The sequence below is a fragment of the Piliocolobus tephrosceles genome, chromosome 6 (assembly GCF_002776525.5).
Source record: "Piliocolobus tephrosceles isolate RC106 chromosome 6, ASM277652v3, whole genome shotgun sequence".
Classification (NCBI taxonomy): Eukaryota; Metazoa; Chordata; class Mammalia; order Primates; family Cercopithecidae; genus Piliocolobus; species Piliocolobus tephrosceles.
This window is the reverse complement of record NC_045439.1, coordinates 9,977,494-10,005,209: the sequence shown is the minus strand read 5'-3', so window position 1 is coordinate 10,005,209 and position 27,716 is coordinate 9,977,494. Positions and strand designations below refer to the sequence as shown.

Sequence of the window (27,716 nt, the reverse complement as noted above, 5' to 3'; positions counted from 1 at the left end):
TAGCTCATGAGTTCTCAGTGTTTTACTCATGGTATCTCATGTCATCTTCAAGAGTCTCATATACGATTCCCAAAATTCTGTAAGGTAGGTACTATCATCCTCATTTAACTTAGAGAAAACCCCAGACCCTCTGAAAGTGCCATTACATTGTTCCCATTAGTGGAACACCAGCGCTAAGTGAACTCTAATACTAGTTCTAAGATGACACCTAGTGGTCTTAGAGAATATTACAATAGGAACTTCTGTCCTACTATAAAAAGCACTTTACCAATAAAACACTGTGAGCATAAAACATTTAAAGAAACAACAGGAAATTAGGAATTCTAGCCCTTTTTCTGTCCATAACCATATGACTTTAGCCTAGTTATTACTCTTTTGGGCATACAGTAAGTAAAGGGGCTAGATTAGATTTAAATTTATTCCAGTTCTAAATTCCATAACTATTATTTTATTAGAACCCATGATTTCTTGATCATTTATGTTTAATTTACAGGTTGAAAATGTATTCTCACACATATAAAGCTGATTTAAGTGAATAACAGTCTACAATGAGAAGTATGATCGACTTAATATCTTTTTTATTACAAAACCTTACACTTGTCATTTAAATAATAAAATCAAAATTTCATTGTCACAATCTATTCTTTTTATCCCCAACTTTCTTAATCACTCTTTTCTACACCATTAATATGATTGATTCAGCCAATTTGGTCATCCCAATGATCCTTTTTGATCAGTGATGCTAATGTCTTCATCTGGGAGACAGACCCTTGGAAATCATCATTTAACGCATTCATTAACAAATGTCCAGTTAGATCCAGTTACGGACCAGACACTGTGATGAGGAGCTGTCCTCACAGCTTTCAATAAAGCAGACACAGTCTATGCACCCCAGAGGCTGGTTGTCAAGTGTTTATCTACTGCTATCACATCCTCAGTCAGCACATTCATATACAAGATTACATACACAAAAGATGGACTTCTACTCAGTATTTTGAGGCAAAGAGGAGACCCTAATAATTATACAAGTTGCTAAAATAGTCCTGAATTGCCTGATACCAAAATTGCTTTCCTCTTTTAATGAGTTACATTGAATTTTTTTTTTTAAGACAGTCTCACTCTGTCGCCCGGGCTGGAGTGCAGTGGTGTGATCTCTGCTCACTGCAACCTCCGCCTACCTGGTTCAAGCGACTCTCCTGCCTCAGCCTCCTGAGTAACTGGGATTACAGGCGCCTGCTGCCACGCCTGGCTAATTTTTGTATTTTTAGTAGAGACAAGGTTTCACCATGTTGGCCAGGCTGGTCTTGAACTCCTAACCTCAGGTGATCCACCCGCCTCGGCCTCCCAAAGTGCTGGGATTATAGGCGTGAGCCACCGTGCCCGGCCATAGTTTGTCTTGAAAACTGTTTTGTCTGATATAAGTATAGCGACTCCTGCTCTTTTTTGGTTTCCATTGGCGTGGAATATCTTTTTCCATCCCTTTATTTTCAGTCTATGTGTGTCTTTACAGGTAAAGTGTGTTTCTTGTAGGCAACAGATCAATGAGTCTTGTTTTTTTCATCAATTCAGCCAGTCTATGTCTTTTGATCAGGGAATTTAGTCCGCTTACATTCAATGTTAATATTGATAAGGACTTACTCCTGCCATTTTGGTATGTGTTTTCTAGTTGTTTTATTGTCTTATCTTCCTCTTCTTTCTTTCCTTCCTATCTTGCTCTAGGGATGGTGATTTTCTCTGGTGATATGATTTAGTTAGTTTCTTGCTTTTTTGGGGGGGGCACAGAGTCTCACTCTGTCACCCAGGCTGGAGTGCAGTGGTGCAATCTCGGTTCACTGCAAGCCCCACCTCCTGGGTTCACACCATTCTCCTGCCCCAGTCTCCTGAGTAGCTGGGACTACAGGCACCCACCACCACACCCAGCTAATTTTTTGTATATTTAGTAGAGACAGGGTTTCACCGTGTTTGCCAGGATGGTCTTGATCTCCTGACCTCATGATCCGCCCTCCTTGGCCCCCTAAAGTGCTAGGATTACAGGCATGAGCCACTGCACCCGGCCTAGTTTCTTGCTTTTTATTTTTTGTGCATCCATTGTAAGTTTTTTTTTTTTTTTTTTTGAGGTTACAATGAGGCTTGCAAATACTATCTTATAACCCATTATTTTAATCTGATAACAACTGAAGGCTATTGGTGTAAAGAAACAAGCAAAAAGAAAACTAATTAAAAACTCTATGCCTTGCTTCTATCCCCCAATTTTTTAACTTTTTGATGTTTGTATTTATATCTTATTGTACTGTGTCATAAAAAGTTGTTGTAGTTATTATTTTTGATTGGTTCATTGTTCAGTCTTCCTACTTAGAATGAGATAGTTTACACACCACTGTTAAAGTGTTGTAATATTTTGTGTTTTTCTGTGTACTTCCTATTACCAGTGAGTTTTATACCTTCAGGTGATTATTGTTCATTAATGTCTTTTTCTTTCTGACCAAAGTACTCCTTTTAGTGTTTCCTGTAGGACAGGTCTGCTATTGATGAAGTCCTTCAGCTTTTGTTTGTCTGGGAAAGTATTTCTCCTCCATGCTTGAAGGAGATTTTCACCAGATATACTATTCTAGGTGAAAGTTTTTTTCCTTCAGTACTTTTCAATATGACATGCCACTCTTTCCTGGCATGTAAGGTTTTCCACTGAAAAATCTGCTGCTGGATGTATTAGAGCTCCATTGTATGTTATTTGTTTCTTTTCTTTTGCTGCTTTTTGGATCCTTTTTAAATCCTTTACCTTTGTGAGTTTGATTATTATATGCCTATAGGTTGTCTTCTGTATTAGTCCATTCTTGCACTGCTATAAAGAACTAACTGAGACTGGGTAATTTATAAAGAAAAGAGGTTTAGGCTGGGTGTGGTGGCTCATGCCTGTAATCCCAGCACTTTGGGAGGTAGAGGTGGGCAGATCACCTGAGATTGGGAGTTCGAGACCAGCTTGGCCAACATGAAGAAACCTCATCTCTACTAAAAATACAGAATTAGCTGGGCGTGGTAGTGCATGCCTGTAATCCCAGCTACTCAGGAGGCTGAGGCAGGAGAATCACTTGAACCCGGGAGACAGAGATTGCAGTGAGCTGAGATCATGCCATGGCACTCTAGCCTGGGCAACAAGAGCAAAACTCCATCTCAAAAAAAAAAAAAAAAAAAAAAAAATTGATTTGACTCACAGCACAGTTCCACAGGCTATACAGGAAGCATGTTTGGGGAGGCCTCAGGAAACTCACAGTCATGGCAGAAGACAAAGGGGAAGCAGACACATCTTACATGGCCTGAGAAGGAGGAAGAGATAGTGAAGGGGCAGCTGCTACACACTTTTATAAACAACCAGATCTCATGAGAACTCACTCACTATTACAAGAACAGCAAGGGGTAAATCTGGCCCCATGAGCCAATCACCTCCCACAAGGGCCCTCTTCCAACATTGGGGATTACAATTCGACATGAGATTTGGGCAGGAACACAGACCCAAGCCATATCATGTTGTTTGAGTCAAATCCGCTTAGTGTTCTGTAACCTTCTTGTACTTGGATGTTGATATCTTTCTCTAGGTTTGAGAAGTTCTCCGCTATTATCCCATTGAATAAACTGTCTATACCTATCTCTTACTCAACTTCCTCTTTAAGGCCAATAACTCTTAGAGGTGCCCTTTTGAGGCTATTTTCTAGATCCTATAGGCATATTTCATTGTTTTTCTTTCGTCTTCTCTGACTATATACATATATATGGTTTTTTTTGCCAAGAACATGTAGTTTTATTTATACTCAGAAACAAGTAGATCATGTATATATATATATGAAGATAAAAATTAAAGGGATAATTGTATAAGTTTGCATGTAGAGAGCTTTGAAAACCTGTTTACTTTTTATATATATATACACACACACACACATACTTTAAGTTCTAGGGTACATGTGCACAATATGCAGGTTTGTTACATAGGTATACATGTGCCATGGTGGTTTGCTGCACCCATTAATTCGTCATTTACATTAAGTATTTCTCCTAATGCTATCCTTCTCCCATCTCCCCACCCCACGACAGGCCCCAATGTGTGATGTTCCCCACCCTGTGTCCCAAGTGTTCTCATTGTTCAGTTCCCACCTGTGAGTGAGAACATGTGGTGTTTGGTTTTCTGTCCTTGTGATAGTTTGCTCAGAATGGTGGTTTGCACCTTCATCCATGTCCCTACAAAGGACATGAACTCATCCTTTTTTATGGCTGCATAGTATTCCATGGTGTATATATGCCACATTTTCTTAATCCAGTCTATCATTGATGGACATTTGGGTTGGTTCCAAGTCTTTGCTATCGTGAATAGTGCTGCAATAAACATACGTGTGCATGTGTCCTTATAGTAGCATGATTTATAATCCTTTGGGTATATACCCAGGAATGGGATCGCTGGGTCGAATGGTATTTCTAGTTCTAGATCCTTGAGGAATCGCCACACTGTCTTCCACAATGGTTGAACTAGTTTACAGTCCCACCAACAGTGTAAAAGCATTCCTATTTCTCCACATCCTCTCCAGCACCTGTTGTTTCCTGACTTTTTAATGATACCATTCTAACTGGCGTGAGATGGTATCTCATAGTGATTTTCATTTGCATTTCTCTGATGACCAGTGATGATGAGCATTTTTTCGTGTGTCTGTTGGCTGGATAAATGTCTTCTTTTGTAAAGTGTCTGTTCATATCTTTTGCTCACTTTTTGATGGGGTTGTTTGATTTTTTTTTTTCCCCCTTGTAAATTTGTTTAAATTCTTTGTAGATTCTGGGTATTAGCACTTTGTCAGATGGGTAGATTGTAAAAATTTTCTCCCATTCCATAGGTTGCCTGTTCACTCTGATGGCAGTGTCTTTTGCTGTGCAGAAGGTCTTTAGTTTAATTACATCCCATTTGTCTATTTTGGCTTTTATTGCCATTGCTTTTGGTGTTTCAGTCATGAAGTCCTTGCCCTTGCCTATGTCCTGGATGGTACTGCCTAGGTTTTCTTCTGGGGTTTTTATGGTTTTAGTTCTAACATTTAAGTCTTTAATCCATCTTGAATTAATTTTTGTGTAAGGTGTAAGGAAAGGATCCAGTTTCAGCTTTCCACATATGGCTAGCCAGTTTTCCCAGCACCATTTATTAAATAGGGAATCCTTTCCCCATTTCTGGTTTTTGTCAGGTTTGTCAAAGATCAGATGGTTGTGGATGTGTGGTGTTATTTCTGAGGCCTCTGTTCTGTTCCATTTGTCTATATGTCTGTTTTGGTACCAGTACCATGCTGTTTTGGTTACTGTAGCCTTGTAATATAGTTTGAAGTCAGGTAGCCTGATGCCTCCAGCTTTGTTCTTTTTGCTTAGGATTGTCTTGGCAATGTAGGCTCTTTTTTGGTTCCATATGAAATTTAAAGTAGTTTTTTTCCAATTCTGTGAAGAAAGTTACTGGTAGCTTGATGGGGATGGCATTGAATCTATAAATTACCTTGGGCAGTATGGCCATTTTCATGATATTGATTCTTCCTGTCCATGAGCATGGAATGTTCTTGCATTTGTTTGTGTCCTCTTTTATTTTGTTGAGCAGTGGTTTGTAGTTCTCCCTGAAGAGGTCCTTCACATCCCTTGTAAGTTGCATTCCTAGGTATTTTATTCTCTTTGAATCAAGTGTGAATGAGAGTTCACTCATGATTTAGCTCTCTCTTTGTCTGTTATTGGTGTATAGGAATGCTTGTGATTTCTGCACATTGATTTTGTATCCTGAGACTTTGCTGAGGTTGCTTATCAGCTTAAGGAGATTTTGGGCTGAGACAATGGGGTTTTCTAAATATACAATCATGTCATCTGCAAACAGGGACAATTTGACTTCCTCTTTTCCTGATTGAATACCCTTTATTTCTTTCTCTTGCCTGATTGCCCTGGCCAGAACTTCCAACACTACGTTGAATAGGAGTGGTGAGAGAGGGCATCCCTGTCTTGTGCCAGTTTTCAAAGGGAATATTTCCAGTTTTTGCCCATTCAGTATGATATTGGCAGTAGGTTTGTCATAAATAGCTCTTATTATTTTGAGATACGTCCTATCAATACCTAGTTTATTGAGAGTTTTTAGCATGAAGGGCTGCTGAATTTTGTTGAAGGCCTTTTCTGCATCTATTGAGATAATCATGTGGTTTTTGTCTTTGGTTCTGTTTATGTGATGGATTACATTTATTGATTTGCATATGTTGAACCCCAGTCTTGCATCCCAGGGATGAAGCCAACTTGATCTTGGTGGATAAGCTTTTTGATGTGCTGCTGGAATCAGTTTGCCAGTATTTTATTGAGGATTTTCGCATTGATATTCATCAGGAATATTGGTCTAAAATTATCTTTTTTTGTTGTGTCTCTGCCAGGCTTTGTTATCAGGATGATGCTGGCCTCATAAAATGAGTTAGGGAGAATTCCCTCTTTTTCTATTGATTGGAATAGTTTCAGAAGGAATGGTTCCAGCTCCTCTTTGTACCTCTGGTAGAATTTGGCTGTGAATCCCTCTGGTTCTGGACTTTTTTTGGTTGGTAGGCTGTTAATTATTGCCTCAATTTCAGAGCCTGTTATTGGTCTATTCAGGGATTCAACGTCTTCCTGGTTTAGTCTTGGGAGGGTGTATGTGTCCAGGAATTTATCCATTTCTTCTAGATTTTCTAGTTTATTTGCATAGAAGTGTTCATAGTGTTCTCTGATGGTAGTTTGTATTTCTGTGGGATCGGTAGTGATATCCTCTTTGTCATTTTTATTGCATCTATTTGATTCTTCTCTCTTCTTTATTAGTCTTTCTAGTGGTCTATCTGTTTTGTTTATCTTTTCAAAAAACCAGCTCTGAAGGGCTTTTTGTTTTTCTATCTCCTTCAGTTCTGCTCTAATCTTAGTTATTTCTTGCCTTCTTCTAGCTTTTGAATTTGTTTGCTCTTGCTTCTCTAGTTCTTTTAACCATGATGTTAGGGTGTTGATTTTAGATCTTTCCTGGTTTCTCTTGTGGGCATTTAGTGCTATAAATTTCCATCTAACACACCGCTTTAAATGTGTCCCAGAGATTCTGGTAGGTTGTGTCTTTGTTCTCATTGGTTTCAAAGAACATCTTTTTTTATGCTTTCATTTCGTTATTTACCCAGTAGTCATTCAGGAGCAGGTTGTTCAGTTTCCATGTAGTTGAGCAGTTTGGAGTGAGTTTCTTTTTTTTTTTTTTTGAGACGGAGTCTCGCTGTGTCGCCCAGGCTGGAGTGCAGTGGTGCGATCTCGGCTCTGGAGTGAGTTTCTTAATCCTGCATTCTAATTTGATTGCACTGTGGTCTGAGAGACAGTTTGTTGTGATTTCTGTTCTTTTACATTTGCTGAGGAGTGCTTTACTTCCAACTGTGTGGTCAATTTTGGAATAAGTGCGATGTTGTGCTGAGAAGAATGCATATTCTGTTGATTTGGGGTGGAGAGTTCTGTAGATGTCTATTAGGTCTGCTTGGTACAGAGCTGAGTTCAAGTCCTGGATATCCTTATTAACCTTCTGTCTCATTGATCTGTAAATATTGACAGTGGGGTGTTAAAGTCTCCCATTATTATTGTGTGGGAGTCTAAGCCTCTTTGTAGGTCTCTAAGGACTTGCTTTATGAATCTGGGTGCTCCTGTATTGGGTGCATATATATTTAGGATAGTTAGTTCTTCTTGTTGAATTGATCCCTTTACCATTATGTAATGACCTTCTTTGTCTCTTTTGATGTTTGTTGGTTTAAAGTCTGTTTTATCAGGACAATTTGACTTCCTCTTTTCCTAATTGAATACCCTTTATTTCTTTCTTTTGCCTGATTGCCCTGGCCAGAACTTCCAACACTACGTTGAATAGGAGTGGTGAGAGAGGGCATTCCCTCTCTCACCAGGATTGCAACCCCTACTCTTTTTCTTGCTTTCCATTTGCTTGGTAGATCTTCCTCCATCCCTTTATTTTAAGCCTGTGTGTCTCTGCATGTGAGATGGGTCTCCTGAATACAGCACACTGATGGATCTTGACTCTTTATCCAATTTGCCAGTCTATGTCTTTTAATTGGGGCATTTAGCCCATTTACATATAAGGTTAATATTGTTATGTGTGAATTTGATCCTGTCATTATGATGTTAGCTGGTTATTTTGCCTGTTAGTTCATGCGGTTTCTTCCTAGCATCCATGATCTTTACAATTTGGCATGCTTTTGCAGTGGCTGATAGTGGTTGTTCCTTTCCTCATTAAGTGCTTCCTCGCTTAGTGCTCTTGTAAGGAAGGCCTGGTGGTGACAAAATCTCTCAGCATTTGCTTGTCTGTAAAGGATTTTATTTATCCTTCACTTATGAAGCTTAGTTTGGCTGGATATGAAATTCTGGGTTGAAAATTCTTTTCTTGAGGAATGTTGAATATTGGCCCCCACTCTCTTCTGGCTTGTAGGGTTTCTGCTGAGAGGTCTGCTGTTAGTCTGATGGGCTTCCCTTTGTGGGTAACTTGACCTTTGTCTCTGGCTGCCCTTAACATTTTTTCTTTCATTTCAACCTTGGTGAATTTGACAATTATGTGCCTTGGAGTTGGTGTTCTCGAGGAATATCTTTGTGGTGTTCTCTGTATTTCCTGAATTTGAATGTTGGCCTGCCTTGCTAGGTTGGGGAAGTTCTCCTGGATAATATCCTGAAAGGTGTTTTCCAGTTTGGCTCCATTCTCCCTGTCACTTTCAGGTACACCAGTCAAATGTAGATTTGGTCTTTTCACATAGTCCAATATCTTGTGGAGGGTTTGTGCATTTCTTTTTACTCTTTTTTCTCTAAACTTCTCTTCTCACTTCATTTCATTAATTTGACCTTCAATCACTGATACCATTTCTTCCAGTTGATCGAATCATCTACTAAAGCTTGTGCATGCATCACGTAGTTCTCATGCCATGGTTTTTAGCTCCTTCAGGTCATTTAAGGTCTTTTCTACACCGTTTATTCTAGTTACCATTCGTCTAATCTTTTTTCAAGGTTTTTAGCTTCTTTGCAATGGGTTCGAACATCCTCCTTTAGCTTGGAGAAGTTTGTTATTACCGACCTTCTGAAGCCTACTTCTGTCAGCTCATCAAAGTCATTCTCCATCCAGCTTTGTTCCGTTGCTGGTGAGGAGCTGCGATCCTTTGGAGGAGAAGAAGCACTCTGGTTTTTTCCTCTGACTATATTTTTTAATAGGGGGTTTTCAAGCTCACTCTTTCTTCTTTGATCAATTTTCCTATCAAAGGACTCTGATTCATTCTTCGGTATGGCAATTGCATTTTCAGTTCTGGAGTTTCTGCTTGATTTTTTAAAATTATTTCAATCTCTTTGTTAAATTCATCTGATGGAATTCTGAATTCCTTCTCTGTGTTTTCTTGATTTTCTTTGACTTTCCTCAATACAGCTAATTTTGAATTCTCTGTCTGAAAGGTCACCTATCTCTCTTTTGCCAGGATTGATCCCTGGTACCTTATTTAGTTCATTTGGTGAGGTCATGCTTTCCTGGGTTGTGTTGATGCTAGCTGATGTACTTCGGTGTCTGGGCATTGAAGAGTTGGGTATTTATTGCTGTCTTTACTATCTGGGCTTGTTTGTACCTGTCCCTCTTGGGAAGGCATTCCAGATATTTGAAAGGACTTGGGCGATATGATCTATGTTGTATCTGCTTTAGGGGGCACCCCAAGCCCAGTGATGCTGCAGTTCCTGCAGACTCAGAGGTATTACCTTGATAGTCTTAGACTAAATCTGGAGGAATTCTCTGGATTACCAGGCAGACTCTTGTTCTCTTCCTTTACATTCTCCTAAATATACAGAGTGTCTCTCTCTCTCTCTGTTCTAAGCCACCTAAAGCTGGGGGTGGAGTGACACAAGCACCCCTGTAGGCACCACTACTATGACTGTGCTGGGTCAGACCTGAAGCCAGCACAGCACTGGGTCTTGCCCAAGGCCTGCTGTAACCACTCCCTGGTTACTGCTTTTGTTCACTCAGGGCTCTGGGGCTCCACAATCAGCAGGTCGCATAACCAGCCAGGCCTATGTCCTTCCCTTCAGGGTGGCAAGGTCCCCCAGGCCCCAGGTGGGTCAAGAAGTGCCATCTGGGAGTCAGGGACTAGAGTGATAAACCTTAGTGATAAACTAAGTCTACCTGGTGTTCTATTGTATTGTGGCTGAGCTAGCACTCAAACCACAAGACATAGTCCTTCCCAGTCTTCCCTCTTCTTTCCAAAGACAGAGGAGCCTCACCCAGTAGCCACCCCAGGCCACAGGGAGTACTGACAGACTAGTGCTGATGTTCCCTTAGGTTCCAAGGTCTCTTAAGTCAGCTGGTATTGACTGCTGCCTGGCCTGGGACTCACCCTTGAGATGGGACTCACTCTTCAGGAAAATGGGCTCCCCTCTGGCCCGGGGCAGGTCCAGAAATGCCGTTCAAGAGTCAGGTCATGGCAGGTGCTTGGTGCTCTACCCAACTTTCGCCATGCTGGCACCTAAGGTGAAGACAAAGCCCCCTTTACTGTTCCCTCTGCTTTCCTCAAGCAGAAAGAGTTTTGCCCCGTAGTCACCACAGCTGGGAATGTGCTGAATGTCACCTGAAGCCAGCAAGTCTCATCCAAGGCCCTCGACATAGCACCTGGGTATCACTGCTGGTTATTCAGGGCCCAGGGCTCTCCAGTTAGCAGGCGATGAATGCTGCCGAGACGAGGTCCTTTCCTTCAGGGCAGCAGGTTCCCTTCTGGCCCAGGTTGTGTCTAGAAATGTCATCTGGGAGCTAGGCCTAGAATGAGGGCCTCCCTACTCACAGGTGCCCCTTCCTGCTGTGACTGAGCTGGTGTCCTAGATGCAAGACGAAGTCCCCCCGCTCTTCCCTCTCTGCTCCTCACGTGGAAGGAAGGGGTCTCCTTGGAGCCGCGAGCTGTGCAGCCTGGCGTTAGAGGAGAGGTGGTGCCAGCTTGCCCCTGGCTGCCCCAGCTGGTGTCTCGGTATGTTGTGTGCCCTCCCCCAGTCCACTCACTGGGCCTCGCTCAGCACTGGAAGTCACCTAGAGTTGCAGTCCTTATGGCCTGGACTGTCTTTCAAGTTTGCTTGGAGACACAGAGCGCTATAGCCCTCGGTGGCGAGGTTTGGAGGCACTTAAGTTCTGACCGCTGATACTGGAGAGCCCCCTATGACTTGGACTGGTTTAAATGCTCCTTCCATGGGCTGGGCGGGTGTCCGCTGCGTTTGGTCTGGTTTTCCTTTTTGCTCTAACAGGACAGTGCTAAGTTCAATGCCTCTCAGTGCTGTGTTCTCCCTCCTGCAGCGCCCAGAGATGCTCTCCTGCTGGCGGGGGTGGGTGGCTTTGGCGATTCCAAACTGTTTTTTCTGGTTCTTCGGTGCCTCTTTCAGCAATATGAAGTTAAAATAGGTACTATGAGGGCTCACCTGATTTTTGGTTCTTATGAAGCTTTTCTCTGTGTAGACAGTTATTGTCCTTGCGGGGGAGGCTTCCATCCCGCCATCTTGCTCTGCCTCTGGGCTTATCCTTTGACTGTTTGGTAGACTTTGGTTGAAAAACTGTCCTGGACTGTGGGAAGGCAGTGAGCAGGAGTTTGGGGGCAAGAAATGAGCCCTTTAGGCTACATTTTCAAATTAGTTGGCAGAAAGTTTTCCATAAGTCTCTCTTATAACTTTTAAAATCTCTATCGTGTTTGTGGTTATGTCCCCCTTCTCAGGCCTAATATTTGTCAGGTGGGATCACTATCTTCCCACAAGAGCCTGAGTGACATTCTTCCTAAAAACTCCTGTAGCCTGGGCATGGTGGCTCCCGCCTGTAATCCCAGCACTTTGGGAGGCCGGGGCAGGCGGATCACTTGAGGTCAGGAGTTCAAGACCAGCCTGGCCAACATGGTGAAACTCTGTCTCTATTAAAACTACAAAAATTACCTGGGCATGGTGGTTCTCGCCTGTAATCCCAGCTACTTGGGAGGCTGAGGCAGGAGAATCAGTTGAACGCAGGAGGCCGAGGTTGCAGTGAGCCTAGATTATGCCACGGCACTCCAGCCTGGGCAACAAGTGAGACTCTGTCTCAAAACAAACAAACAAAAAACTCCTATCTTCTTGCACCATCCCCTGTTCGCCTGAAGAAGCTCAAGCGAGTTTTCTGATTGGTGGGTTTGGGGAGGGCCTGGCCATGTGAGCTTGGCCCCTCCTCCTTCCCTTCTCTCTGGGACTCCACGGATGGTGGCTACTGTGCATTTCACCTTCCTCATGCCCTGAGACTTACAGCAGCAGGCCGCCATGTGGAGAAGTCCCTCGTTGTCCAGTGTTGCCTGGGACTGGTTGGAAAAGTTAATTTTATTCCAGATTCAGGGTTAGGAAGCTCATCATCATAGCTCACCTAAGGCATGGCCTCAAGTAGAGCTCATATCAATCATAAAGATGGTATTTTGAGCGTATCTGGTTACATATGGAGGCAGAGAGTAGAGGCTGAGAAGGGTACTGGGGGTGGGGGAGGGAGGGATAGTGAATGAGTACAAAAAAAGTTAGAAAGAATGAATAAGACCTACTATTTGATAGCACAACAGGGTGACTATAGTCAGTAATAACTGAACTGTAGGTTTTTAAATAACCTAAAGAGTGTAATTGGAGTGTTTGTAACTCAATGGATAAATGCTTGAAGGGATGGATACCCCATTCTCCATGGTGTGCTTATTTCATATTGCATGCCTGTATTGAAACATCTCATACACCTCCATAAATATATATACTTAGTATATACCCACAAATATTAAAAATTAAAAATAAATATTGAGGCCAGTTCTTACAGTGCCTAAACTGCTCGTCCAGGGGGAAGTGGACAATTCATGTGAATTTCCATCCTTGTGTTAAGGCCTATCACCAGCTTCTTGGTTTCATGTACTAGATCATTAAAGATCCTCATGGAAAGACCTGTGTTTCTATCTTCTCTTCCCCCCTCAGTGCCCAGCATAGAGCTTACAGGCACTAAGTTTTCACAAAAACCCAGGCTTTAATTAGGAGTCCTTGTTAAATTTTAATAGTGGTCAGAGGTATTCCTGAATAGCGTGGGGTGTTGTTTCTCCCTTTGAGAGATACGATTTGTATCCCGAACAATACCTCAGTAACCTGCAAGAGTTGACGGAAGTTCCAAAAGTGCTCATTTTAACTACTAAAATAATCTGGTTCAATATGATTAAAAATATTACATCCAGCTTTTTTCTTCTGTATTTTATCTAACAGAACAGAAAATTTGCAACTTATGTAGTTGCTGCTGGACTCCAGTATGGAGCAGAAGGAGGCATGTTACACACATTCTTTAAGGTATGGCTTTTCAGTGATGACATGGAATGTTTAAAAGTGTCTTACGATAAAGGTACACAATTTGAAGGGAAGGTGTTTCTGATTGCTTTGGATGTGGTTAGTGCAATAGAATAGCAGAAACTGAAAGAAAGTATGGAGGTGACCACAAAGACCTACGTTTCTTTCCCATTATTAACTTGTATTCACCACTCTCAAAATAATAAAGAAAAATATGTATCTCCTTTCATTCATGAAACAAATATTGATCTAGTGCCCACCAGGTGCTAGAAACTGTTGTAGGTACTTGAGATACAGTGAAATAATAAAGTCCCTCCTCTTGTGAAGCTTACATTCTGGCGGGGTGGAGAAAGAGATAGATAATAAACAAGTCAGTAAATATTGAGTATTTCAGATGTTGAATCAGGGTGTGGAAAACAACAAAGCAGAGAAAGGCAGAGAGTGCTGGGGAGTAAGTTGGCGGGGCTGGGGGGGGTGTTACGTCTTATATAGGAAGGTTGAGGAAGGTCTTTCCAACGATGTGACATTTGAGTAGGAAGGGAAAGGCAATGAGGGAGCCGGCTAATCGGCTTTCTGGAGAAAGACATCCCAGGCAGTGGGAATTGTAACTGCAAAGAAGTGAGGCAGAAATGTGCTGGCTACATTTGAAGGCCAATCTAGATCAATCTAGCTGAAGTGTGGGAGAACAGTGGTAATGAGGTCAAAGCGGTAATGAGAGAGTCAGACCAAGCCCAGCCTCGTAGCCCCTCGTGAAGCCCTGGCTTTCTTTCTAAGTGAGTTGGGCAACCGTTAGACTGTTTGAGCACAGAAGCAACATAATCCATGTGATAGAAAAGGACGGCTTTCTCCTTCTGCTGTGCTGGGGATGTACTATTTGGGGCAAGGGCAGGAGCAGGAAGGAAGCAAGGAAACCAGCGAGGAGGGTAGTGCCTGAGACCTGGGTGGGAATGGTGGGGACACTGGAAACTTCAGATTTCAGACGTGTTTTGAAGAGAGAGTCAATGGGATTCATTCAAAGCTTGGAGGTAAGGATGACAGAAACAAAGTAAAGGATAACTTTAAGGATTTTGGTCTAAGCAACTAGAAGTATGGCACTGCCATTTAATGAGATGAGGAAGACAGGGAATGGAGCTGGCTGGGGTACAATGCAATGAAAAGTTCAGGAAGTTTGAGATAATTAATATCCAAGTATAGATACTGGGTAGGCAATTGGATATAAAGAGTTTGGTGATGATGGGGGAGGTCAGGTCTGGAGACATAATCATGGAAGCTGTCGGTATACAGTGGGTACTTAAATCCTTGGGACTGGATGACATAAACTAGTGAATGAACATAGAAGAGATAGGGGCTTGAGGACTGAGTCTTGGAACCCTCCAATATTGGAGGTTATAGGGAAATGGGAAGGAATTAGAAAAGGAGGTTGAGAAGGTGGGCAGGAGGCAGGAGAGGAAATAAGAGAGAGTAAATAATTATTAAAAAAATGTTTTTGGCCTGGTATGGTGGCTCATGCCTGTAATCCAAGCACTTTGGGAGGCCGAGGCGGGCAGATCACGAGGTCAGGAGATCGAGACCATCCTGGCTAACACAGTGAAACGCCGTCTCTACTAAAAGTATAAAAAATTAGCCAGGCATGGTGGCGGGCGCCTGTAGTCCCAGCTACTCGGGAGGCTGAGGCAGGTGTGAGCTTGCAGTGAGCCAAGATTGCGCCACTGCACTCCAGCCTGGGTGACAGAGTGAGACTCTGTCTCGAAAAAAAAAAAAAAAAAGTTTTTGAAAAGAAATAACAACAAATTGTGTCAGATACTGCAAATAATCAACTAAGATGAAACCTGCAAATTGACCACTGAATTTTCTGGCACTGGGTGGAACAAAAGTCTAATAGACATAGGCTTAAGAGGGAACAGCTGGAGGGGAATTGAAGACAATGAGAATAGAAAAATATTTCAAGGAATTTTCCTGTAAAAGGAAGAGGTGCAAAGAAAGAAGGCAGGAGTTAAAGGAAAAAGTGTAGTCAAGAAAGGTTGGTTGAACCAATTTTTAATTGTTATTTGATTATTTATTTATTTATTTATTTAAAGAGGGAGCCTATCTCTTTTGCTCAGGCTGGAGTGCAGTGGCGCAATCTCAACTCACTGCAATCTCTACCTCCTGGGTTCAAGCAATTTCTCCTGCCTCAGCCTCCTGAGTAACTGGGATTACAGGTGCATATCACCATGCCCGGCTAATTTTTGTATTTTTAGTAGAGACGGGGTTTCCCCATATTGGCCGGGCTGGTCTTGAACTCCTGACTTTATGATCTGCCTGCCTCAGCCTCCAAAGTGCTGGGATTACAGGTGTGAGCCACCGCGCCCAGCCTTGAACTGATTTTTTTAATACAAGAGATATGACAGTTGCAGAGAAGCTCAAGGAAGCTCTTTCGCATTGTCCATTCTCAGCTATTCTCACCTGCCTGCTCACTGAATCTTGGCATTCTCAGGCCTCGGCCCTAGACCTTTTTTCTTCACCCTCTGCTCTCTCTCCCTTGGTCTGTTTATTCCTATGACTGATACCAATGACTCAGACTTCAGTCTCCAGCAAGGCTCTCTCTCTTCTAAGTTCTAGCTCTGTAGGTCCCGCTGCCTATTCAGCACCTCAACTTGGATGTCTTTCCCAAATCCAAACTATACCTACAGTCATCCCCAAACCTGCTCCTCCTCCAAGGCCCCATCTCAGAAAATGGGGCAACCCTCCAACCAGCTACATGATCAGAATCCAACTCCTCCCGCCTTACTGCAAACCAAAAAGTTTCTGAGACACGTCCCAATCAAGTTAGAAGTTTGTTGTGTCAAGGATAAGGATGCATGCCAAGGAGACAGACCTGTGCCTTTCTCCGAAGATGACTTAGAGTGCTTCAGAATTTAAAGGGAAAAGGGTAGATATTAGAGAAAGAGGAAGAAGTTTTTTTAAGATGTGGGTAAGCCAGACGTGGTGGCTGATGCCTATAGTCCCAGTAAAGCACTTTGAGAGGCCAGTGTGAGTGGATGGCTTGAACCCAGAAGTTTGAGACCAGCGTGGGCAACATGGTGAAACCCTGTGTCTACAAAAAATAAATAAAAGGTGTGGGTAGATAAGAGGCAAGCGGGTGTATTCTTTTGAGTCTTTGATCAGCTGTTGAACATGAGGGAAGGGTAGAGGAATAGTCACTTACGCATTTATCTAGCTCAGCGAATCTGCATTTTTATGTAAGATAAAATAAACACAGGGCAGAGGAAGCAATCAGATATGCATTTGTCAGGTGAGCCTAGGGATGACTTTGAGTTCTGTCCTTGTCTTGTACCTGTGAAGATAAGCTGTCAATTTACATTGTCAGGGTGAAATTCAACAGAACTGTTTTCGGGTAAAGCTCTGGGGGCCTACAAATAATTTCCTAGTAGGCAAATTGTGAGGAAGGTATGTAGCTTTTAAAATCTTTGAATGAGGCTCATGCCTGTAATCCCAGCATATTGGGAGGCCGAGGCGGGTGGATCACCTGAGGTCAGGAGTTCGAGATCAGCCTGGCCAACATGGGGAAACCCCCATCTCTACTAAAAATACAAAAATTAGCCAGGTGTGGTGGCACATGCCTGTGATCCCAGCTCCTTGGGAGGCTGAGGGAGGAGAATCGCTTAAACCTGGGAGGCAGAGGTTGCAGTGAGCCAAGATTGTGCCACTGCACTCCAGCCTGGGTGACAGCAAGACTCCATCTCAAAATCTCAAAAAATAATAATAATTTTAAAAAAGGAAACAAAAATAAGATCTTTGAACGAGAGACAGGTTTGCTTTATGTAGTTCCCAGCTTGACTTTTCCCTTTGGCTTAGTGATTTTGGGGTCCCAAGATTTATTTTCCTTTCACATTACCCATCACAAAATTCCCAGTTACTACAGTCAGCCTCCTCAACATCTCCCTTCTCTTCATCCCCACTCCGTGCACTTCCCACCTCCAAGCTAGGCTACCCCATCTCGCCTGCACACCTGCCATCGTGTCTCTCTCCCCATTAGACTCTCCTTCCCACCACTTCTCCACAAGGCAACAGAAGCAAGCCTGCTGGTGCCACGTCACTGCTTAGAACCCTTCAACACTTTCTCGGAGTCCAAAATACCTTACAAGACCCAGTGGTCTACTGTGACCCCCACCCCTACCTCTTTCACTCAACAACAATTCAAAATAATCTAATATGTGACACTTAAACAGTGTGTACTGTGACCCCCACCCCTACCTCTTTCACTCTTAACAATAATTCAAAATAATCTAATACGTGACACTTAAACAGTACTCAGCATGTCTGTTTGGTTGCTGAAATACTTAATGAGAAGAGAAGACGAGGATTTGAACTCTGAGGAGTGGGGTTCCAGTCCAAGCTCTCACAAGTGTAACCTCCTGCATGCTACTTTATCCACTAAGCATTTCACTCCTGTACTGATGGTAATTATTTCCCGTCACCTCATTCCTACTGGTAGGGGTAATTTTAAATTTTAATTTGTCTTTTTTGTGAGAATTAAGACATCATGCATGTGAAAACATTTCTTCTCTATGTAGATGGCATGCATATAGCTACTAAATACAACTGGGAGGTTGTAGATTTCTTGAAAAGTATTTCAGTCCCAAGGCTACACGTTATTTCTCTTGGCAGAATTTGATCCTAAATCTCACCAGGGCTGATTTATAAAACACCCCCTGGAGGAAATTACATAAGCAGAGAGCTAGGCCTTTTGGGTGCCTCTGACTGTAGACTTATGTGTGAGCTGTAATAGCCATCCACGTATAACTGGGAGACGTGATTTTGCTTTTCTTTCAGATGGCTTGGTTGGGTGAGATTCCTGCATTACCAGTTTTTGGCGATGGAACAAATGTAATTCCAACAATCCACGTTCTTGATCTAGCAGGGTAAGCATTCTCCCAGAGACATGACCTTCATAGAATTGGTTAATGTGTTTGTTTGTAGGCTAATACTTTTTGAGCATCTGCCCAGTGCTAAGACCCTTACATGCATTATTGTGCTTGTTCTTCATAACAACCCAATGCAGAAGGTACCGTCTTCTCCATTTTGCATCTGAAGAAATACTGTCCACTGTTCAAAAGTTCTACTTTCTGGTGACAAGTTCAGGTTCACCTCTTGGAAACTATCGGCAGAATAGCAATGCCCTCCAATTTTGGAGAAAGAATTTGGTATGTGCATTCTGAGGACATAGTTTCTTACTCCTTTGTCCCAGATGAGATTAATATGTCTAACCCACCAATTTAAATTCTAGAATACAGATGGAAAACTGTAAACCTGAAGCTTTTTTCTTCTTTGACAGTTGTAGGTAAAGTTGACATGTGTTTTTTATACTCACAGAGCATCTAAACCCTGTATTCAGGTCGGTCCAGAAACTTCTCTCCTCCTTTGAAGACCCTGACTTAAATGTGAGGTCAATGAGCTGGTCCACTGTGTTTGTGGTTCATCAGCTCCAGCTTCCGGGGACTTCATTCTGTCACCTCTATGGCACATGCCCAGAAGGGAGCAATTTCTGCACTTCCCCGAGGTTCTGGTTTTCAGATTCCCACTCTTTCCCTCATCCACTGGCCACTGGTAAATTAGTCACAATCTCAGATGAATTTCTAGATTTACTGGGAAATGAAGGAAGTTTAAACTTCAGAGCAGATCCCTTTCCGAGACCCTGAACCTCATTTTTATTATTATTATTATTATTATTATTATTATTATTATTATTTTGAGATGGAGTCTCACTCTGTCCCCCAGGCTGGAGTGAGTGGCACGATCTCTGCTCACTGCAAGCTCCACCTCCCGGGTTCACGCCATTCTCCTGCCTTCAGCCTCCTGAGTAGCTGGGACTACAGGCGCCCGCCACCATGCCCGGCTAATTTTTTTATATTTTTGGTAGAGATGGGGTTTCACTGTGTCAGCCAGGATGGTCTCGATCTCCTGACCTCGTGATCCATCCACCTCGGCCTCCCAAAGTGCTGGGATTACAGGCGTGAGCCACCGCGCCCCGCTTTATTATTTTTCTTAAAGGAGGATCCTCTAAGTAAGGGATATCCAATCTTTTGGCTTCCCTGGGCCACATTGGAAGAAGATTTGTCTTGGGTCACACATAAAATACACTGACACTAACGATAACTGATGAGCTTTAAAAAAAAAAAGCTCATAATGTTTTCTGAAAGTTTACAAAGTGTGTTGGGCCGCATTCAAAGCCATCCTGGGCCTCATGTGGCCCACAGGCCGCGGTTTGACAAGCTTGCTGTAAATGGGCTAAGCTTCAGGCACTACAAAACCCTGGATCTGCTCCATCCCTGGGGACGGAAGGGCCGAAACATACCCATTTTTTCTGCAGAGATTTTACATTATGACATTACTGGATTTCAAAGATATAGAAGAGTCTTTTACATTATTAATATAACTTACTTGGCATTAGTCCTTAACATATTACTTCCAAACATAAATTAGAGGGTGAAATTATTCCCATTACAGAAGGACTTGGGGCCTGTTAAAGACAAGTTATAGGAGGCCATTGTTTTGGACTAAGTTCTTGTACTAGGCCCCAACAGGCCAGACTGAAAATCAAAATGGAGTCACCCATGCTAAAGTTCCAGGCACCAAACTGAAACTAAGCTGTTATCTGACCTTTCGAGAAAGCTACTTTCCCAAACAAGCCAGTTTCAGTCTTCAATAGCTATGATAATAAAACTCTCTGTGTTTTCATCCTTATGACAAAAAGTAGCCTGAAGTAACTTGGTGCTAACCTATCAGTTATCTTTCCTTTTTTTTTTTTTTTTTCTCTCTTTTGACATGGAGTCTTGTTCTGTCACCCAGGCTGGAGTGCAATGGCACAACCTTGGCTCACTGCAACCTCTGCCTCCTGGGTTCAAGCGATTCTCCTGCCTCAGCCTCCTGAGTAGCTGGGACTACAGGTGCCAGCCACCACGCCTGGCTAATTTTTGTATTTTTAGTAGAGACAGGGTTTCACCATGTTGGTCAGGCTGGTCTCGAACTCCTGATCTCAGGTGATCCACCCGCCTCGGCCTCCCAAAATGCTGGGATTACAGGTGTGAGTCACTGTGCCCGGCCCCATTAGTTATCTTTCTGTTGTTCTACCTGTCCCTGTCCTACAAGGAAAGTAACTTTGAAATGACCAATGTGCTTCTTGTTCTTTGTTTCTGCTTTCTGCAGCCCTTTCTGCCTGTCGAACCACCCGCCTCTGCTCATTTCACTGGCACACTTGTTCTATTTTATGGAATGAAATGTTGCCTGATTCTAGAATCACAAATAAAGCCAATTGAAATCTTTAACTAGATTTGTTATAATTTTATCTTTTGACAGGCCCATTTAAGTAGCATTTTCCCCCCAGAGGTTTCTTTGAAGATTGTCAAATATTTAACAGAGGAAAAAGCAAAAAGCTGAAATGTTCTGAGAAATGGATACAAAATAGGCTAGGTGTAGTGGCTCATGCCTGTAATCCCAACAGTTTGGGAGGCCAAGGTGGGAGGATCGCCTGAGCCGAGGAGTTCGGGACCAGGCTGGACAACATAGTGAAACCCTGTCTCTACAAAAAATACAAAAATTAGTCGGGTTTGGTGGCTCGTGCCTGTAGTCCCAGCTACCTGGGAGGCGGAGGTGGGAGGATCACTTGAGCCTGGGAGGTTGAGGCTGCAGTGAACCGTGATTACACCACTGCCTGCCAGCCTGGGTGACAGAGCGAGACTCAAAATAAATAAATGAATGAATACATAAGTAAATAAATAAATAAATAAATAAAAGAAATAAATACAAAATAAATGTGAACTGCACATTTGGAAGCATGGATCCGATTTATTTTCATTTTATTGAAAGGAAGCTAAGATGGAGGTAGAATTGACAAGTCATTGTGATAGACATCTATTCACTATTTTTTTCTCTCTGGAATTATTTAATTTTTGTTCCAATCCGTGCTCTTCCTCTCACTAGCTGTGTGAATTTGGGAAAGTTACTTACAGGAATAGGAGCAGTACCTACATGCTAGGGCTGTGAGAATTCAGTGGGATCACACCTGTGCCGCCCGCAGCACAGAGGCAAGCACTCGGAAACCTTGGCAACTCGGAATAGGAAAGCAGGCTCAGGCACTGTTGCTACGTGACTTCCTTAAAAGAGCCACAGCTTGTCTAAATCTGTGTCTTACTTTGTAAAATAGCTCCCTAAAGCACTGTTGTGAGGCTCACATGAGCCACTAGATGGGGAAGGCTTCATAAACTGGGGTCCTACTGGGGTCAGGTCCCCTTGTTGGGAGACAGGGCAGTATGCTAGAAAGAAGACAGGTCCAGAAACAGATGGATCTGACGTCAAAAGCTAGCTCTTCCACTTTCGCAATAGCTCTTCAGCCTGAGAAATGTCACCGAACTCTTTAGCATCTTCCTCACGTGGAGAATGCAGATAACCATCCCAACCCTGACCTTACTGAAAATGGAGATAACTTATCAAAGCACCAAACCCCACGCCCAGTCATGGGGGTGGTGGTCAGTGAATTCTAGTTTACTGCATCTCTTTCGCCTTTTCCCTCTGATGATTATTTTACCTGTGGGTCTGCAGAGTGATACAAAACGTCATAGATCACACGCCAAAGCCTCACTACCTGGTTGCTGTGGATGAATCTGTTCATACCCTGGAAGATATAGTCAAGGTACAGTGATTTCATCCCATACTTTGATGACATATCATAAATAGTTTTGCCGGCCAGGCACGGTGGCTCATGCCTGTAATCCTAGCACTTTGGGAGTCCAAGGCGGGCGGATCACCTGAGGTCAGGAGCTCAAGACCAGCCTGGCCAACATGATGAAACCCCATCTCTACTAAAATACAAAAATTAGCCAGGCAGAATGGCGGGTGCCTATAATCCCAGCTACTCGGGAGGCTGAGATGGGAGAATCGCTTGAACCCGGGAGACGGTGGTTGCAGTGAGCCAAGGTTGTGCCACTGAACTCCAGCCTGGGCTGCTGAGCAAGACTCCATCTCAAAAAACAAAAACAAAACAAAACAAAAAAGAAGTTTTGCCTCCTGGAGTGTAGTTATACAATCAGTTGTGCTAGCAAAACTGGGACTCCTCAGTAGAATATCCATAAAACCCAAACTCACTATCTGCATTTGCAGTGTATACTTTAATGTTACTACGAAAATATCCTTTCTCTTTTATATGCACAGAAGGAAATAAGAAAGACCACTGTAGGGCTCAGGTTAAGAAGATGGCGATCACTGCGCCCCAGACACACATGCAGCTGACACACCAGAACCCTGAAATCCAGCAGCAGGCACTTGCCCCAAAGTGTTGATATGGTCAGGTTCACCAACCTACTGGCCAATTGCAGGAGCTCTATTTTTAATATTATTTATTTGTTTATTTATTTAGTTTTTTGATACAGAGTCTCACTCTGTCGCCCAGGCTGGAGTGCCATGGTGTGATCATAGCTCACTGCACCCTTCACATCCTGGGCTCAAGAGGTCCTCCTGCCTCAGTTTCTCAAGTAGCTGGGAACACAGGCGTGCACCACCATACCTGGCTAATTTTCATTCTTTTTCTTTTTTTGTCAAGATGAGGTCTTACCATGAGACCAGACCATGTCTGGTCTGAAACTCCTGAGCCCAAGTGATCCTCCTGCCTCAACTTCCCAAAGTGTTGGGATTACAGGGGTAAGCCACAGTGCCTGGCTAAGTTTGTTTGTTTGTTTTTAATTTTTTAGAGACAGGGTCTTGCTCTGTCACCCAGGCTGGAATGCAGTGGTGTGACCATAGCTCACTGCAACCTCAAACTCCTGGGCTCAAATGATCCTCCCACCTCTGCCTCTGAAAGTGCTAGGATTAGAGGTGTGAGCCACTGTGCCCAGCTTCAGGAGTCTAGATCTGGGAGAGCTTCCTCTTCCAGTCCAGGCTGCTCTGGCTAAAGCAGCTACCATGTGGCCCAGCTAATGCAGCCTTCTCCTGGCTACTCCCTATTCATTTTTAAGATTCAGCTCAAGCCTGAGCAACATGGTGAAAACCCGTCTCTACCAAAAAAAAAAATAATAATAATAATATAGAAATCAGCCAGGCGCGGTGGTGTGCCTGCAGCCCCAGATACTCAGGAGGCTGAGGTGGGAGGATCACTTGAGTCCAGGAGGCAGAGGTTGCAGTGAGCCAAGATTGTACCACTGCACACTAGCCTGGGTGACACAGCAAGACCCTGTCAAAAAAAAAGAAAAAAGAAAAAGAAAAAAAGAAAAGAAATTCAGTTCATCTATCTTTCTGTGCACCCTCCCTGCCTCATTCCCACCTCCTGCATGGGACAGGTGTCTGTCTTCATCCCAGGTTGTTTTAGTCTGTTTGAACTGCTACAACAAAATACCATAAACCAAGCAGCTTATAAACAATAGACATTTATTGTTCACGGTTCCAGAGGCTGGGAACTGCAAGATCAAGGCAGATTCAGCCAGGCACAGTGGCTCACACCTGTAATTCCAGCACTTTAAGAGTTCAGGTGGAAGAATCACTTCAGGCCAGGAGTCCAAGACCAGCACTGGGCATAGTGAGACCCCCTCTCTACAAAAATTTTTAAAATTAGCCAGACTTGGTGGTGCGCATCTATAGTTCCATCTACTTGAGAGGCTGAGGTGCCAGGATTGCTTGAACCCAGGAATTCAAGGCTGCAGTGAGCTATAATTGCACCACCTTACTCCAGCCTGGGCAATAGAACAAGACCTTGTCTCTTCTCATGCCTGTAATCCCACTTTGGAAGGCCGAGTCAGGCAGGTCCCTTGAGATCAGGAGTTCGAGACCAGCCTGACCATCATGGTGAAACCCCTTCTCTACTAAAAATACAAAAATTAGCCAGGCGTGGTGATGCATGACTGTAATCCCAGCTACTCAGGAGGCTGAGGCAGGAGAATTGCTTGACCCTGGGAGGCAGAGGTTGCAGTGAGCTGAGATTGTGCCACTGCACTCCAGCCTGGGTGACAGAGCAAGACCTTGTCTCAAAAACAAACAAACAAAAAAATTTTGGGGGGGAAAAAATGGCAGATGGTTACTTAGTTTTTATTTAATATATATTATAGATTAAAATTAATATTTATAAATATATTATAATTTATTAATATAGTTTTATTTTATATATACACACACACACACATACACACACACACACACACACACACACAGAGCAGCGTACAGAAAATAAGATTAAAAAGAAAAGGAATTGACTGGGCGCGGTGGCTCACACCTGTACTCCCATTCAGTGTCTGACGAGAGCCCGCTTTTTGGCTTCATAGATGTCGCCTTCTCCCTGTGTCCTCACATGGTAGAGGGGCGAAGGTACTCTCTGGGGTCCTTTTATAAGACACTAATCTCATTCTTGAGGGCTCTACCCTCATGATCCACTTTCCTAAAGGTCCCAACGCCTAATACCATCAGCTTAAGGGTGAAGATCTCAACATGTGAATTTTGTGGGACACAGACATTCAGACTATAGCACAGAATCCCCTTTGCTGAGCTGCAGACACTCCACATGATCATCATCTGTGTACAGTTCTGTCTCTCTTTTCACACTGGGAGCTCTTGAGGGCAGATCCCGAGCCAGGCTCATTGTTATCTCCACTACTTGGCACTAATGCTATTTTAAAAAATTCAATTATGTTCACATTCATTTGAGGTTGTTTGTTTGTTTGTTTTTGAGACAGAGTCTCGCTCTATCACCCAGGCTGGAGTGCCGTGGTGTGATCTCGACTCACTGAAACCTCCGCCTCCTGGGTTCAAGCAATTCTCGTGTCTCAGCCTCCTGAGTAGCTGGTACTACAGGCACGTGCCACCACACCTGGCTAACTTTTGTATTTTTAGACGGGGTTTTACCATGTTGGCCAGGTTGGTCTCCAACTCCTGATCTCAGGTGATCCGCCCACCTCGGCCCCCCAAAGTGTTGGGATTACAGGCGTGAGCAAATGTGCCTGGTCCATTTGAGTTTTATATAAAGTAAAGCCTTCCAGGTAAACCAAATAATATTTCAATTTTCCTCTAACAGTGTATCAGTAAAAATACTGGCCCTGGGAAAATCCAGAAAATACCCAGAGAAAATGCATACCTAACCAAGGACTTAACGGTTAGTATATGAGGTGTTTTTGTTTTTTTTTTTTAACTATCTTTCTCAATAATATTATTATGTTTTTTTAATATCAGATAGGTTTTGGCTAAATAACATTGATCTGTGAGGGATTTGGAGTCAGAAGGCCTAGATTTCAATGCCATCTTCAACTCCTACCACACCAGGTGTTCTACCCTAAGACAACTTACTCTTGTCTTCAGCTGTCTTTCCTGAAAAACCCCCAGAGGTCATGGTCAGAAAATGGATTTGGGCTGGGCACAGTGACTCATGCCCGCAATCCCTGCACTTTGGGAGGCCAAGGCGGGTGGATCACCTGAGGTCAGGAGTTTGAGACCAGCATGACCAACAGGGTGAAACCCTGTCTCTACTAAAAATACAAAATTAGCTGGGCTTGGTGACACATGCCTGTAATCGCAGCTACTTGGGAGGCTGAGGCAGGAGAATCACTTGAACCCAGGAAGCGGAGGTTGCGGTGAGCCTAGATCGCACCGTTGCACTCCAGCCTGGACAATGAGAAACTCCATCTCAAAAAAAAAAAAAAAAAAAAGAAAGAAAACAAAATGTATTTGGAAGCTATTTGATACATAAAATGCCATTCAAACACTGGGAATTATTTTCTTTGGCCTCTTTCTAAAATTCAAACAGCAGGCTGAGATTCCAATTCCATCACAACAACAAAAAAATAGGGTTTTTTGCAGTGTGCTTTTTAAGCTTGCATTAGAATGCAATTCTTTTTAAGAATAAATTGCATTTAAACACTGCACTCGAATATGTTTCTGAAAGGACTGATACTATTGATTGCCTTGAGGAGCAGAACTGGATTGTCAGTGGTCAAAGGTCAGAGGGAATTTTTTTTTTTTTTTTTTTTTGAGATGGAGTCTCGCTCTGTCGCCCAGGCTGGAGTGCAGTGGTGCGATCTCGGCTCACTGCAATTTCCACCTCCTGAGTTCATGCCATTCTCCTGCCTCAGCCTCCCAAGTAGCTGGGACTACCGGTGCCTGCCACCACACCCGGCTAATTTTTCGTATTTTTTAGTAGAGACGGAATTTTACTGTGTTAGCCAGGATGACCTCAACCTCCTGACCTCATGATCCACCCACCTGGGCCTCCCAAAGTGCTGGGATTACAGGTGTGAGCCACCCCACCCGGTGGGAATATTTTTCTCTACACCTTTTGTTCTTTTGGATTTTGAACGATGAAACTGCAGTACTCAAAAAGTAGATGCAATTAAAATATTTTAAAAAGAAAATTTGCATTTCCAGTATCTTCCTACTCTTTCAGCCAGAATGTGGCCGCCATCAGAGTAGACATGGAGACTGTTCAGAAGTAACATAGTATCACACAGGTGCTCTGTAAATACTCAGTGCTGGATTAATTGACTTCCACATTTAGTGAATGGATATTGTCTTTCTTTAATAACCGTAGTGATTTTGGTCTGTTATGACAGTCAGAATTAAACCCAAAAAAGAGACAAATCTCTAATTTTCCTCTATCTTTTAGCAAGATTGTCTTGACCACTTACTGGTCAACTTAAGAATGGAAGCGCTCTTTGTGAAGGAGAATTTTAATATCCGGTGGGCAGCCCAAACAGGATTTGTGGAAAATATCAACAGTATCCTCAAAGAGTACAAGCAAAGCAGAGGATTAATGGTAACTATCACCGTTTCCCATTGAAACTTCTGATTCAAGCGAAATAAATCAGACTTCTAAGTGTGATGATGCCAATGGAAGTATTTGCTTTGTCAAACGTTCAAATTTCTAATTTCAAGTTGTTTTTCAAATTTGACAAATTTGTCCAGGTCTAACAAATTTACATGTATGTTAAATTAATACTTGTCAACCAAACATGAACAGTTTTAAAGTTAACATAGATAATAATGTATGCAAATTGCACATGATAGAAAGCTCAAGAGTGATGTCACAGTGTTGTCCATATAAAGAAGAATATTAAATAGGGAAAAATAGCAAGTGCCTTACTGGCTGGCTGGCTTGTTTCAGTCCTAGGTATACACGTGGGAGGTAGAAGAAGCCTGATTTGATCTCTACTACTTTGATCTCTACTACTCTACTACTTTGATCTCTTTCTAAGTGGTCAGAGGACTCACTGGTCATTTTAATTATCACAGCTTTTCAAGGTCGATATTCTTTTTAAAAAGTTAATTAATTGAAATGGACAAATAGATTACATACATGTATCTTGTACAACATAATGTTTTGAAATATGTAGACACTGTGGAATGGCTAAATCGAGCTAATT

The 27,716-nt window shown here is 42.8% G+C and overlaps 1 protein-coding gene and 1 pseudogene across 5 annotated transcripts in view; one reads left to right on the top strand and one right to left on the bottom strand.

Moving 5' to 3' along the window:
* LOC111538360 overlaps positions 1-604 on the bottom strand; it is a 1,291-nt pseudogene extending 687 nt beyond the window's left edge.
* The window catches only part of AK7 (adenylate kinase 7), a 101,408-nt gene that overhangs the window by 32,436 nt on the left and 41,256 nt on the right, over positions 1-27,716 (top strand). For 4 of the 5 annotated variants that reach the window (XM_023205348.3, XM_023205351.3, XM_023205349.3 and 1 more), the window contains exons 6-10: positions 13,270-13,350; positions 18,163-18,251; positions 21,928-22,018; positions 25,379-25,456; positions 26,960-27,109. In XM_023205348.3, the coding sequence (XP_023061116.1) occupies positions 13,270-13,350; positions 18,163-18,251; positions 21,928-22,018; positions 25,379-25,456; positions 26,960-27,109 (489 nt within the window). The remainder of the gene's footprint in view (positions 1-13,269; positions 13,351-18,162; positions 18,252-21,927; positions 22,019-25,378; positions 25,457-26,959; positions 27,110-27,716) is intronic. The other variant, XM_023205350.3, reaches the window with a different exon arrangement.